Here is a 12,992-nt window from a genome sequence, read left to right as displayed (position 1 = left end):
GTTCTTATTCTACCTATTGGCTCAAAAACCTCATTAATATGAACCTCGTTATTACAAACTGAAATATTTTACTCCCCTTCAGGTTTGTATTAATGAGGTTTCACTGTAATGTTTTAATAATAGCACAGTTGATACCAAGTTTAAGCTACATTTAAAACAGGCTTGAGATAAAAACAAGCTTATTTTGTCAAGGTGGGCAATATAAAATCAGTGGCAGATAGTATTTGCAATGTTTGTGTCAGTTTACTTATGAAAAGTCATCAAAAGGTTAAGAAGGGGGAAAAAAAACACTTAATTTTTATTTCTGCATGACATTTGATAACTTGATAATACATTAATATGTAATTTTGGTTTCTTAAAGGTTTCATGAAACTTTAACCATCCTTTTGTTTTAAAATAAATCATGAATGTGAAAAAGTATTGTATTCAATTTTTAATAAAGATTTTTTTTTTTTACAGGTAATCACTCCAAAAGAAATTAAGAAGCTAGAGAAACGTGAGGAAGAATGGAGAAAAATACTCCAAAAGAAAGAGGAAGAATGGAGTAAGAAATTGGAGAAAAGAGAGGAAGAGTTCAAGAAACTGATGTGTGAGAAGGAAGAAAGCTGGGCTAGAAGTACAGAGATTCTGGAGAAAGAAAAATCGGTTCTTGAGGAAGAGAAGTTGGATGTGATTAAGCAAAAACTGAGTCTCGAAGAAAACTTGAGAACAGCTGAAGGTTTGTCTTATTTAATTAACTGACGTGTTTATTTTCGTTGGTGTAAATTAATGTTTTGCATTAGATTAGCCAGCCACAATTTAGAATTAAATTTACTTTTCAGATTCAAGAATTTGTGTGTGTGTAAAGCATGTTTCTTGATTAAAATTGTGATGTGAAATTGGCATTAATTTTAAAGAATTTTTCATGGAGAAATAAGCCAAAATAAAATTAATCTCAGCTAATTGTGTGAAATATATCTTTGTAATTAAGTAAAATTATTGAAAAGTTATGTAACTACGCAAATTTTACACGATTGCCAGAGTTAATTTTAATACATTCGCAGGGCTATATTAATAAAAAAAAAACAATTTTTTCAACAAATGTCTAACTATTGCTATCAAAGTGCTTTGCACGTCACAGAGATTATTTTGTTTAACCTCCTCATTGCAACCATTCATTGTTTTTTGCTGTGTGCACTGAATGGATCAGGCTTACATACTTCCCGCTCTGCATGTAGAGAGTGATACTGCTGGGTACTGGCCCACTACCCTGACAGAGAGTCATTCCCCAACTGCTAAATAACTTGAAATCAAAGAATAGCGGGGTGTCCACATCCTGGAAAGTCGGAAAAGTTAGGGAAGTCAGAGTTGGTCAGGTTAAAGTCATATAAATTCCCGAGCGATAGTAATTTGAGGGGAAAATGTTGTGCCCCAGTCTGATATCGTCCAGACAGTGAAAGCATTTCTTTTCAGATGGTGTTTTAATGCTTAGTCACATACTGTATGCAAGGCTCCCTTTGAACTAGCCATCTAGGGGGTGTTGTATGGAGTCTGCATTTTCTTTATTTCTTTCAAATTACCCTTCCGTGAGGTGGTCTGTAATATTAAGGGCGCCGTCTGGCTAGAGAGTAAACGCGTGACCGCGTACATACATGTCGTTCTTGCTCGGAGCTGAGTGGCGACATTCGGAACTACTCTTATCTCCTCCTCCTCCTCACTGCCCCATCCCACTAGTACCCACCCTCCTCCCCGCTGGCCAGATAAGAGCCGCCCTGCCACCTCGCCATGTGTCTGAATCACTCTGCGTCTTTTAGTTTACCGTAGCCGGCTTGCCAATTGCATATATGTTTAGTGTAGCGATATAGCAAAATACTTATTTTAGTGGTTGATAGTAACGTGTTAACACTAAGTTATTGTGTATATGTCACACAGACAAATGTGACTGCATACGTAAAAAATAATTCTGTCTGAATTACTGACTTAAAAATTCATGTCTGGACACTACTTTACATTGATGGTTGATTAAAATGTGATGTTTTCCCGGTTATTCGCAAAACTACTTGAAAACCTCTATGGTGCCACCAGTACAGTCACGCTGTAAATGAGCATTTTAATTTACATATATTTAATACCAAAAATGTTTAACTTTTGAACTTTTTCTTAATTTTGATGGTTACTAAACTAACAGCATTTCTGCACCAAGGGCGCCGGCAGTTTTATTGTCACAAGGGTGTCAAAAATACGTAGGCAAACAGGCAAATTTCCAGACTAAAATCAATAGTAGGGATATTTTAAATACAAATAATTTAAAAGACACACATTTTTACTAACGGCTGTTACATTTTGAGTTTTGATAATGGAATTTTTTTTTAAGTTTAAGAATGTTTGGTAGACTATGAAATAAAAAGTAGATAAGTTTTAAAAAAGTTTGATAAAAATGAAACGAATCTAAATCAAAGAAAAATATTTATTCAATAATATTAAATTTTCAAGTAACAAAATAAAAATATACCTTACAGCAAAAAACCTTTTCTTCAAGGCAGCTGCAAAATAATTTTTTGTCATTCAACTTTCTTCGTAAGCACTGCACTACACAGTATGATAAATTAGGTAATCAAAATCCATCCCTCTCGGCACAGTTTTAGGTAGATTTCGAAGTACCTATCGCTTTATGAAATGTTCAAAAAACTTCTATAAACTTCTGAAAATTTTTAAGCATCCTGTACGTTCTACAATATTCAAAATTGATCGAATGAACACTGTCTTATTCCATGGCCCAAAACTATTTTAAAATATTTAGTTCAATTCATCCAGGACTGAATAACATAGAACGTATTTCATATTACGCCTACGCATTTATTACCTTCTAACACTACTTTTCATACCTTGCACTAATAAGTGGTCACAAAAAAATTTGCTCTGGATCATTGTTTATGATAATATGAAGATAGTTAAAAATAAATTTCAACATATTTTATAGGAAATATAAAACTTTTTTCAACCTCTATTATAACTGTAAATAGTTCGTCGTATCGACAGTTGTTTCAGCCAAAGGTTTTGGATAATGTTTAGGAATTTTGCAATAAATTATTTCATTTTTGATAGTATATCAACTAAAAAGTTATGATTTTTTTGTCTTTTAACCATTTTTATTCCCACGGCTTGCAGTAATGGCTGGTTACATAATATTTTACTTCATATAAACGTTCTTGACAATATATAGAAAGTTAAGTAAAAATATGAATGACTTTGATAGTGTAGGTACATGGTACGGAAGTTTTGTTTAGTTCTTTTTATCTCCACATGAGTTTTTTTTCAACTTGTGGTCTAATCAAAAATTGTTTTGGACCAAAGTTTTAGATAAAAATAAAAATATACATTTAACATTAATTGTTATATAATTCATTTTTTAAGGGTTTTACCATAAATTGAGTTTTTTATATTTCTACCCTTGCTATTTACAACCCCTTGAGCAATCATTTGGCTTATCAAAAATTGTTATAGACAAAAAATTGTGTTAAAAATTATAACATTTACAAACTATGCTAACAGATTTGATGATGTGTCTACTAACACTAAGGAAGTTACGAACTTTTCTGTCCTAAAACTCATGTTTTTTTTCCGACCCTTGCATTTATGGTTGGTCATATCAAAAATGTATTCAAAGGTTTTTGGTATTGCTTCTACGAGTTATAATACGTTCAAACGATGCAATATTTGTCATACTATGGGATTTAAAGCGATTGTTAAGTTAATCAAAACCTTCCCCATTTTACCCCTTTGGTGGGATTATGCCCATTAAAGAATTCGACCAAAATTGTATTACATTTTATTTATCAGTTTGGAAATGATTTGTGCACAATTAAGGCAGTATCGTGTCCATAAATTGTATATGTATATACACACAAACGTTTGATTTCACGATGGCTTCGGTAACGGCTTCAATAACAATAGGTAGTCTTTCTTCGAAATATACCTACCTAAGAATCCATAAACCAAACAAAATAGAAGAAGAAAATAATGCATAGAGATAACCCACAAAATAAAATTGTTTTTAAGTATAGAACTGTGTTAAAGATTAATAATTAAATTTTTGAATGTATTTACATACAATCCAAAAATAAACATTTTTTTTCAACAATGTCCACACCTTTACTTTCTTATTTATGCAGATACCAATTTTACATGTTCTGTTTGAAATCACCTTCTGCATTCAGTTTTCCCAAACTCACCACACACATATGCACGAGCACATTTAAACTGGTTTTCTTGTTAAACATCATTTCCCAATCAGAATGACACTTGGCATATTACCTGTATAAATACTAGTCCTATAAAAAGTACATTGTAAAACCCAATATTTAAGTTGAAATTAAACAGCTGTGTTTTCTAAATATCTTCATTGAAGACTGAATAAAATTGTTACCTATTATTTATTTAGGTTCTCTCTTATGGGAAGATTGCGGGTTAATCTTGGGTCCACCAACTCTGGCAGTAATGAATTCATGTAGAACTGTATAAGTTTTTCTTCCATTAAACTTTTCCATAAATGGTCATCTTTTGTGATTTTCTGAAAAAGCATTCCTTTTGGAGTCGAAACGACAAAAAGGCAGAATTTGCGACCTGCAATATGAAGTTGTCCCTGAATTTGGTACATGTAGATACATATGACCGATCTTGAGATGCATTTTTCCATCCTTCAGTTCACAAAAATTAATTTTTTTCTCCAGAATTGCCGTTTCAGGAAGCATAGTCTTGGCAGTTGCAGGGAATTTGATTTCAATGATGCCATCACTACCAATGAGCCCATCAGGCGATGCTGCTAGAAATTGCATATTTTCGTCAATGAAAAGTCCTGAAGGAATTATGACTAAGCCCAGCTTCTGTTCCAGCTGAGTGACTGCATGAGGTTCGTTCTCAATTCCATATTTAGTTGCTTTGCTTCCAGAGAAGGTTGAATATAAAATAGATTGAACTGTTTTAGAGCGCGGTGTTGTCTCTCTCATTCGACATATTTTTTCCGAAATTTGAAGCCGTCAAACTCTTTGCTCTTTCACATTTCCACAAGATACAGTGCCTTTGTCCAGTGGTTGATGACTGGATATCCTGAATTTTTTTGCTGTCACACTGAAGTCCTCTCAAAAATTCTTTTTTTCTTTTCGTATTCTTCAGGATTCATGTCTCGTATCTGAGAAACATTGCCATAATGTGAGTCTTCTGAAAAGTTAATTTTCTTTTTAGTCTTCTTTGTGGGGTTTTCCAAGCGCCTCTTTTTTTTCAGCAGAATTTTTTTTTTGCTTTTAAATATTTTTTTTTGAATATTCACCAGGACTGTGATTTGTGAATTTTTTGTGAATTTTGGTTGTTCGTTACCATCTGCATTGCACGAAATCACGGAAAGTTCACTTCTGGTAAGGTATCCACCACGGAGAGAAAAGTTGACTCTTTTACCAATAACAAACTTTGCAACTGTATTATTAAAAGACTCAGCTCTATTTGTTGTCATGTTTTTCAAGAGACTTTCTGCATGATGAACTACCAGATTATTTGCTGACATTATTTCACCCCACATGCCCATACTTTTCATGCTTGTAACTATATTATCTTCTGTGCTTCTAGAACCATCACAACAGTATTCTCGTTCACTGCACTTTGAATGGTCCCCGAATACATGAAATGGTCCATTGTGAATATCACTCCGTAATTCCTTTACACGTTCTTGTTCAGTTATTCCTCTCTCACCTTTTCTGTATTTAATTGCACACGTGATGGCATAACGAAGACGTAGTACGGTAGTAGCCTGTTTCACAATGCTTTCCTAATCACTATGGGAACATTTCCACATGTATTTTTAGTCTTCGTAGCAATATCGCGTAATCATCTGAGGTAACTCCTGAGAATGTGATTTACACACTCTATTTTTTGTATTACGAACGTATTTTCGTAAGGTTTCGCTTTCTCCAGCTGGCGCATTACGCTGCTATCACCATCTCCTATAATACAAATACATTATGTATTATAACTCTTTCAATAACTACCAAAAAAAATGTTTTTGTTATCTACTTTTAAAGATGTATGTAGTGAAAATAGTTAAACACACACACAAATTTAAAATAAAATATCTGAAAGGAAAATGTGTTAGCAAAAAATAATCAAGAAGTGTTTCTTGTAGGTTCTTACCGATCAGCTGGTGATATTTAACGCCATGCATTGCAACACTACACTTAAACCCCTCAACAATTATATCTGATTACATTGCTGTAGCAGATTTGTTCCAGTTTTTATAGCAAACATGATCACTGACAGGTATATCCTTTGACTCCACATGGGTACAGATGCAGCAGTATGAATTTCTAACACTAATGAAAATTACTTTGTTTGTTAGAGCACCAATGATGCAAGCCTGGGAAAAAATATATACACACAGTCAAATATTTAGTGGATTGACTATTGATGATATGCAAACAGTATAAATGATTGATAATGAAAAAGACTTACCACTCCCGACATTGCATTGTAATTTCCATATGATCGTTTACACCAAGCTCCATCAGTTATTACAGTAATAAGGGGAATCCCTTCTGCATCTACGGAGCCTGCAGCCACTGCTAGGCGAGCTTCTTCTTTCGCTGCTTCTTCCATTCGAAGCCATGCTACGTCATGTATAACAGACTGTAGTTGCCTTTCACATTTGTAATATTTATCTTTAGAACAGCAAGGCATGTCTAGCGATGATGTAATTTCTTTCATTTGGGTAAAAGATTGCCATGTTAGTAGCATACTGCTGACCCAAGCATTGTTAATGTCCATACACTTCTTGTTTGGATTGTCCGAGACTAATTTATCTTTCACACCACACATGGAGCACTGGAAATGATACACACTCTCCATACCTTTTCTTTGTTCGTTAATCAATTTAATATTTTCAAACGAACAATCTAATGCCTTGTTATGCCTGCTCATTCTTCTTATTTAATTAAATAAATGGTTGACATCAAATATTCTTCACCCAGTCAGAGAATGTTCTTTTACAAAAGAACTGGGAAAATAATCATAATTCATTTGTAATTAATAATTTTCAACAGAAATTTGGTCAAGAGGTTCAATACCACTTACATCATAATAATCACAGCCATAGAGCTCAGAGAGATTTCTTGAGGGTATTTCATTAACTGTTCTTCCACGATGAACTTGCTTGTGTTTGTATGATAATATTATCTTGTTTAAATTTTTTGTGACAGTCACTTTGATCATAAATGACTGTAACTCTGAAAAGTAAATGAAAGACCTGTTTAAGAGTACAATAATACCTCATTAAATTACTAGTAAGAAAATTGTGCAGTAATTTAACGAGCTAAATTACAAGATAGTCATACCTATTGGGTGATAGGCCTATGTCTGGGTGGTGTGTTGACGAACTCTCTGGAGGAATTTTGTTGTCAGGTGGTACTGGTTGAAGAATTGTAAGAGAAACTAAGTTTTCTCTGAAAATAAAATTAATAACTTAATTAAAAGGCTAAGATATGTATGCCATTAAATTATTTCCAAAAGTAACATTTCAATACATAATTACGTTTAGAAAAGTAATACAATACTATTAAGCTTGTTAAGAATGTCTCTTCTTTAAATACCATATGCTAACACTTGAAAAATGAATTATGTATAGTTTCATATAAAATGGCTTCCATTTTGTTATATTTATTACGACGTATGGAATAAAATACATATATTTATATTGAACTAAATAATGTTACACACTTGCTGAATTGATTGATAAAATACCAACTCGCCCAGACATCCTAAACGAAATTTCTTGCTACCTCTTGCCAACTTCTGACTTAAGACTGAGTTTTCCTAAAATGTGGTGTGTTCACAGTTCTACATGCCAATATAAGTATAATTAAGAAAATATTGAAAATTATTTTAAGCTTTAGTGTTGATTTAGTTTCTCACCCTTCAACAAGATCTCTTGAAACTGGAACAACTACAGAACCATAGTTTGCTTCTCTCTAGAATGTTCCTCGATTACTTTCAGCTTCTGATTCATTGCCATTTCTAGTTCTGAAATAAAATTAATTGTTCAGTGTATTTATTTATTATTTTTATACACATGTCTATGAATCACAAAAACGCAGGCCTACCTTGTTTCAGAGAGGTTTGCTGTAGTAGTGTGAGTAAAATATATTTCAGGTGGTACAAATTTTGTCCTGAAAATAAGACCAACTATGTCAATTCTAAAAATTCAACTTGGAATTGAAATTACATGCTCTATCCTTTAAAAATATTTTGCATTCTTAAATTAACTTTAAGAAATTTAGGCCAAATAACAGCACCTTTCATCAGTAATTCTCGAATGATTTTCTGACAAAAAAAAATACTGTTTTTAATTTTACAAATCTACTTGATGATACACATAGGCCTAAGGTTTTATGGTAAACACGTGCGGGCAAGCTCAGTAATCACTTAGTAGAAGCATATTCTGAAGGTCACTCGACTACATACGGATCAAAGCTTTACCTTATATTTTAATGGTCCTAACTTACAGTATAATAATATCGTACTAATGAGTTCAATTTTACCTCATAAACAACAAGTTTTCTCTGATCATTTGTACTTATAGAATTTAACAAAATGTAAAAACATGGAAAAAATTCTGTGTAAAATTTCTCTCGTTTGAAAAATCGCAAGTCACATTTGTAATAAAACCAACAATATTTTTTTTTGTAATCACAATTAAATTGATGAAGGAATAACTGAAAGAACAATAGAGAAAAATAACATGTAAGCTATTCTTCAAAAGTAAACTAACAGAGTATGAAAGTCTTCTAGTGGTTTTTCGCAATTTATTTTTGCCCTCACCAGGTTAGAACCAAGATTGTAAATGCGTATTTTTATTAAAACTATAATCAAGTAAATATTTGATGATCGACAGGGGGAAGAGGAGGAGAAGGGCCACTATCGCCCTGAGTAGGCAAGGCCTCGGCCCGCACCCACCTCCCCACTCCCCTCCTACGCGCCGCGCCACCGCGGCGGGAGAGATAGCAGCCGGCTGCCGGTACAGCTACAGAGGGCGCCACGAGGTGGCTAGCAGTTTCGCCCGTGCATACGTTTACCTTTATTAGTGCCTCAGAAGATTTTCCGCGGTGACATGCCTGTTTAAATGCAGGAATCAATGCAAGAAGGTCTAGTGCGCGTCTGACTGGTGAGTTCCTTAAATTCTGACGATTTTTACTGCACAAAAACATAGGTTGAAAAGAGCCATTTTCGTGATATTGGCGGGGTAGCAAAAGTGTCAAGGTGGGTATGAGACAACTTAAATCCACCAGACCGACGTCGAGTGTTCTTTTTACTCCTTTCCTGCCTAAACAAAAATTGAAAATCTCAAGTACTTTCTAAAGGAGAGATATAGAGGTAAATGTCTACAGTGGCTTCCTTCCATCGTCCAGACGGCGCCCTTAATGTGCCAAGAATCTTGACAACCTGTGAGAATACATTTTTTTTAGAATATTATATTCAGCTTACTAACATGGGCATTGTATTTTTTTACCTGTTTATTTATTTATAATATGCACTTATAGATATACACACACAGTTTAAAAATATGTTAAGAGTAGATTATATTATAATCTATTATATATGTATAATACAGGTTTATATATGGATGTCTCTTTAATGATGAGCAATTCATATGGTCACTTAACAAATTATTATGTTAATCATTAATAAATACATTGTGTTTGTTACTTGAATGTTTTCTTTTTATTTCTCCATTGATGTTTCAGAATATAAAAAGAAGTTTTTTCAGTATCAGGAAGATATTGACCAATTAGAAGGTTTTCAAACTCAGGAAATGGCAAAAATTAAACACTTGGTAAGTTTGAAAAAAAAATTTTTATTGCATCCATATTACATGATGTAACACTTTTGTATAGCAATATTATATTTACGAATATTTTAAGCTACATAGCTTAAGGCATCATTATATTCACTGTGACATTAATTATTCTTACAAAATGTATCAAAATAATTAACAGCTAACTCACATTTTTGTTAGATTTTTTTATATTTCTTTCTTGCTATTTAATGGTGAATAGTATAATTTTTATTGTTTAAAAAATTTGTATTGCGATGTTAGCGAAACAAGTATGTTATTTTTTTTAATTGTTTCATACTATTGGATTTAACCCCCGTACCCCTTCTTTCTTCCTCATCTCATTTCAGGTTATTTTTAGATATAATCCTTACTAATTGATCCATTTAGTTATTTTCAGTCTACGTATGTAAATTGAGCTGACTCTTTTTCATTAGTGTGTTCAGAGTATATTAATATAAATTTAAGACCAAATAATTTTGTATACTATTTGTTAAAATTAAAATTATTAAATACTAAGCAATAAATAAAATATAAATACTGTGATAAATTCTTTAACCCAGTACGTATTAATATAAACATACCAGAAGTCAAACTTGTATTTAACATAGTACTAGTTAAATTTCGAAGAAAGACTACCTATTGTAGCAGTTATCATGGTGCGACTTCCAGAAAATTTTTATATAGTTTTTCGTTTCATAGACCCCAATATCATAGTCAACTCAAAAGATATATGTGTATTATATATAAGATATGTATATGTATAATTTTTATGGACACTATAATTGCCTTAATTTTTCACAAATCACTTCCAAACTGATAAATAAAACATAGTAATAAAAATCTCGGTTGAGTTTTTTAATGGGCAAAACCAACTAAAGGGGTAGTAATGTCAAAATTTTTTTGAAAAACCGAAAAATCGCTATAACTCTCATAATATGAAATAGATCACATCCGGTGAACATATTATATATAATTCTAAGGAGTAATACCAAAAATGTTTGATGCATTTTTGATACGATCAACCATAACTGCAGGAAGTGGAAAATAACAGGGGTGAGAGATATAAAAAGTATGTACACTATCAAATATGCTCAAATTGTTTGTAAATCTAATAAATATTATCTAAAACTTTTGCCAAAAACAATTTTTGATACAACCAACCATTCATTACTGCTGAGGATAAATTAAACTGAGGTTAATGGTAAAAAAAAAATTAATAACTCCCATATTAGGTAAACTATAAAATCTATAACAGTAATTTTTAAATCTTAAATAAATATTATTTAAAACATTGGGCTGAAACAATGTTTGATAACACCGGGGGTTGGAATAAAAATAATAAATAATATTCCTTTACATGTACATAAACACAAAATAATAATTTTTTTAGTAGTTACATCAAATCCATTATTGCAAAAATTCTAAACATTATCCAAACCCATTAGCCTAAATAGTCTTAAGATCCGAACTAGAAACGACCTTCACCCATCTGTTTAATGAATGAAAAGTATTTTATATAAAATTTAATATATTAGAAAATATTTCTCGAGTGGTTGTCTAAAAAATTCCGGGCCAGACCATGATTAATTAAAAATTGAAAAATTACTTTTTATTAAATATTGCACTGATGAGTTTAACGAATAAATTTAATACCAACCGAAAGTATGAAGCCTGTAGAATATACAAACGTTGGGTTGTCAATTTTTTTCCTGGCGCAACTACTGGGTTGGAAGGTATAAACAGGTAAATCGATAACAGTTATTTTCACCAATCTGTTTAATAAATAAATCTTATATCAAAATGAGCGCTATTTAATTGCGAATACAATGATATAGGGTTGTCTGTAAAAAGTCTGGCCTGAATGACGGTTGTCGAGTTTTGAAAGGTGAAAATTTTATGCGTGTGGAAACGTGTGACAAAGAGGTCCGAGCCAAATATCCCGTGATGAGTGCAGATCCTCTACTAAAACAATTTTTAATGACATGAACCATTACCCATAAAAAAAATAAAATTAGTTATCTATTCAATGCTAGATGCATTGAGTTAAAAACATTTGAAACATTTTTGCTGCATGGAATATGAGAAAATGTTCTATCAATAATTTTCGATTATTGGACATATAGGATGTCATGTACATTAAGTTCCTAAAAAGGTTCAGATGTTGATAGAAGTTTCCAGAACATTTCCAGAAGGAAAAAGTGCTTACAAAATCTACCTACAGCTGTAGGCTGTGCACTTCTTATTTTTGAGGACACATTTTATTAGATGCCATCTGTATTAGAGGTTGCCTTATAATCTAGATTATCAAATAACAGAAAATGTCTAAGTGATATTTTAATATTGATGGTAATTAATTGAAATCAATGACCTGATTTTTTTTCCCCTCATCAATGAAAGAAGTGATAGAATCAAACTATCAACTTGTTTCATGTGCAGTTTTTGGTTTGTTACTATAAAGAAAAAGGTAAAATTTATTTCCTACTCTTCCACAATATTTTTCAATTTGGATGAGACCCAGAGGAAGTGCACTTGCATGGCTCTTTGGGCAGGATGTCTACTGGTCTTAGTCACCGACTGAAGGCGTGCTCACGAAAGTTACGAAATATCCAGTAAAGGCACCGGAAGTCATGAAACTTTCATTTCCATCAGTCTTTTGTAACTTGCATTTTGTTTTTTGACACCTCGTTTAGTTTACAGTAGCACATTATCTCTGAAAAGTTTTTGGCATTCTAACATAAAAATTGGCAAGTTCCTGTGAGTAGTAGATCTACAATTTTGCTTGCACACACATATATTTTAAGTGGCCCACCTAGTGTGGGGTGTATCTGTGTTAGTGAGACGGGATGATAAGTGCGATGCACGCTGATGCCTCTAGCGCGTTATCGCCTCTTAAGCGCTAGGCTCTGAACTGGTGCTCAGTCTTCTCGTGCCTAGTGCAACTGTGAGTTTTGAATGGTATGGTAACCATTACATTAGATGGTTGAGAAATGGTGTACTGTAAGACCTTTGGGTGCTTTCAAGAATCTTCACCGGGCATTTCAAGTGTAAAAATTATTCAGAAAACATACGTTTTGGCCCTTTTCACTCTCCTAAAAATACAGTTTAAAAACAAAATATGGAAACATAACCACCCATCCAC

At 32.7% G+C, this 12,992-nt stretch overlaps 1 protein-coding gene across 1 annotated transcript in view; it reads left to right on the top strand.

The window, feature by feature from the left end:
- LOC134542210 (golgin subfamily A member 1-like) overlaps window positions 1–12,992 on the top strand; it is a 52,942-nt gene that overhangs the window by 5,150 nt on the left and 34,800 nt on the right. Inside the window, exons 3-4 of the mRNA XM_063386286.1 lie at window positions 460–718; window positions 9,762–9,850. Coding sequence (XP_063242356.1) covers window positions 460–718; window positions 9,762–9,850 — 348 coding nt within the window. The remainder of the gene's footprint in view (window positions 1–459; window positions 719–9,761; window positions 9,851–12,992) is intronic.

The sequence above is a fragment of the Bacillus rossius genome (assembly GCF_032445375.1).
Source record: "Bacillus rossius redtenbacheri isolate Brsri chromosome 4 unlocalized genomic scaffold, Brsri_v3 Brsri_v3_scf4_2, whole genome shotgun sequence".
Lineage (NCBI taxonomy): Eukaryota > Metazoa > Arthropoda > Insecta > Phasmatodea > Bacillidae > Bacillus > Bacillus rossius.
The sequence above is the reverse complement of the archived record's forward strand: the minus strand, read 5'-3'. Positions and strand labels throughout refer to the sequence as shown.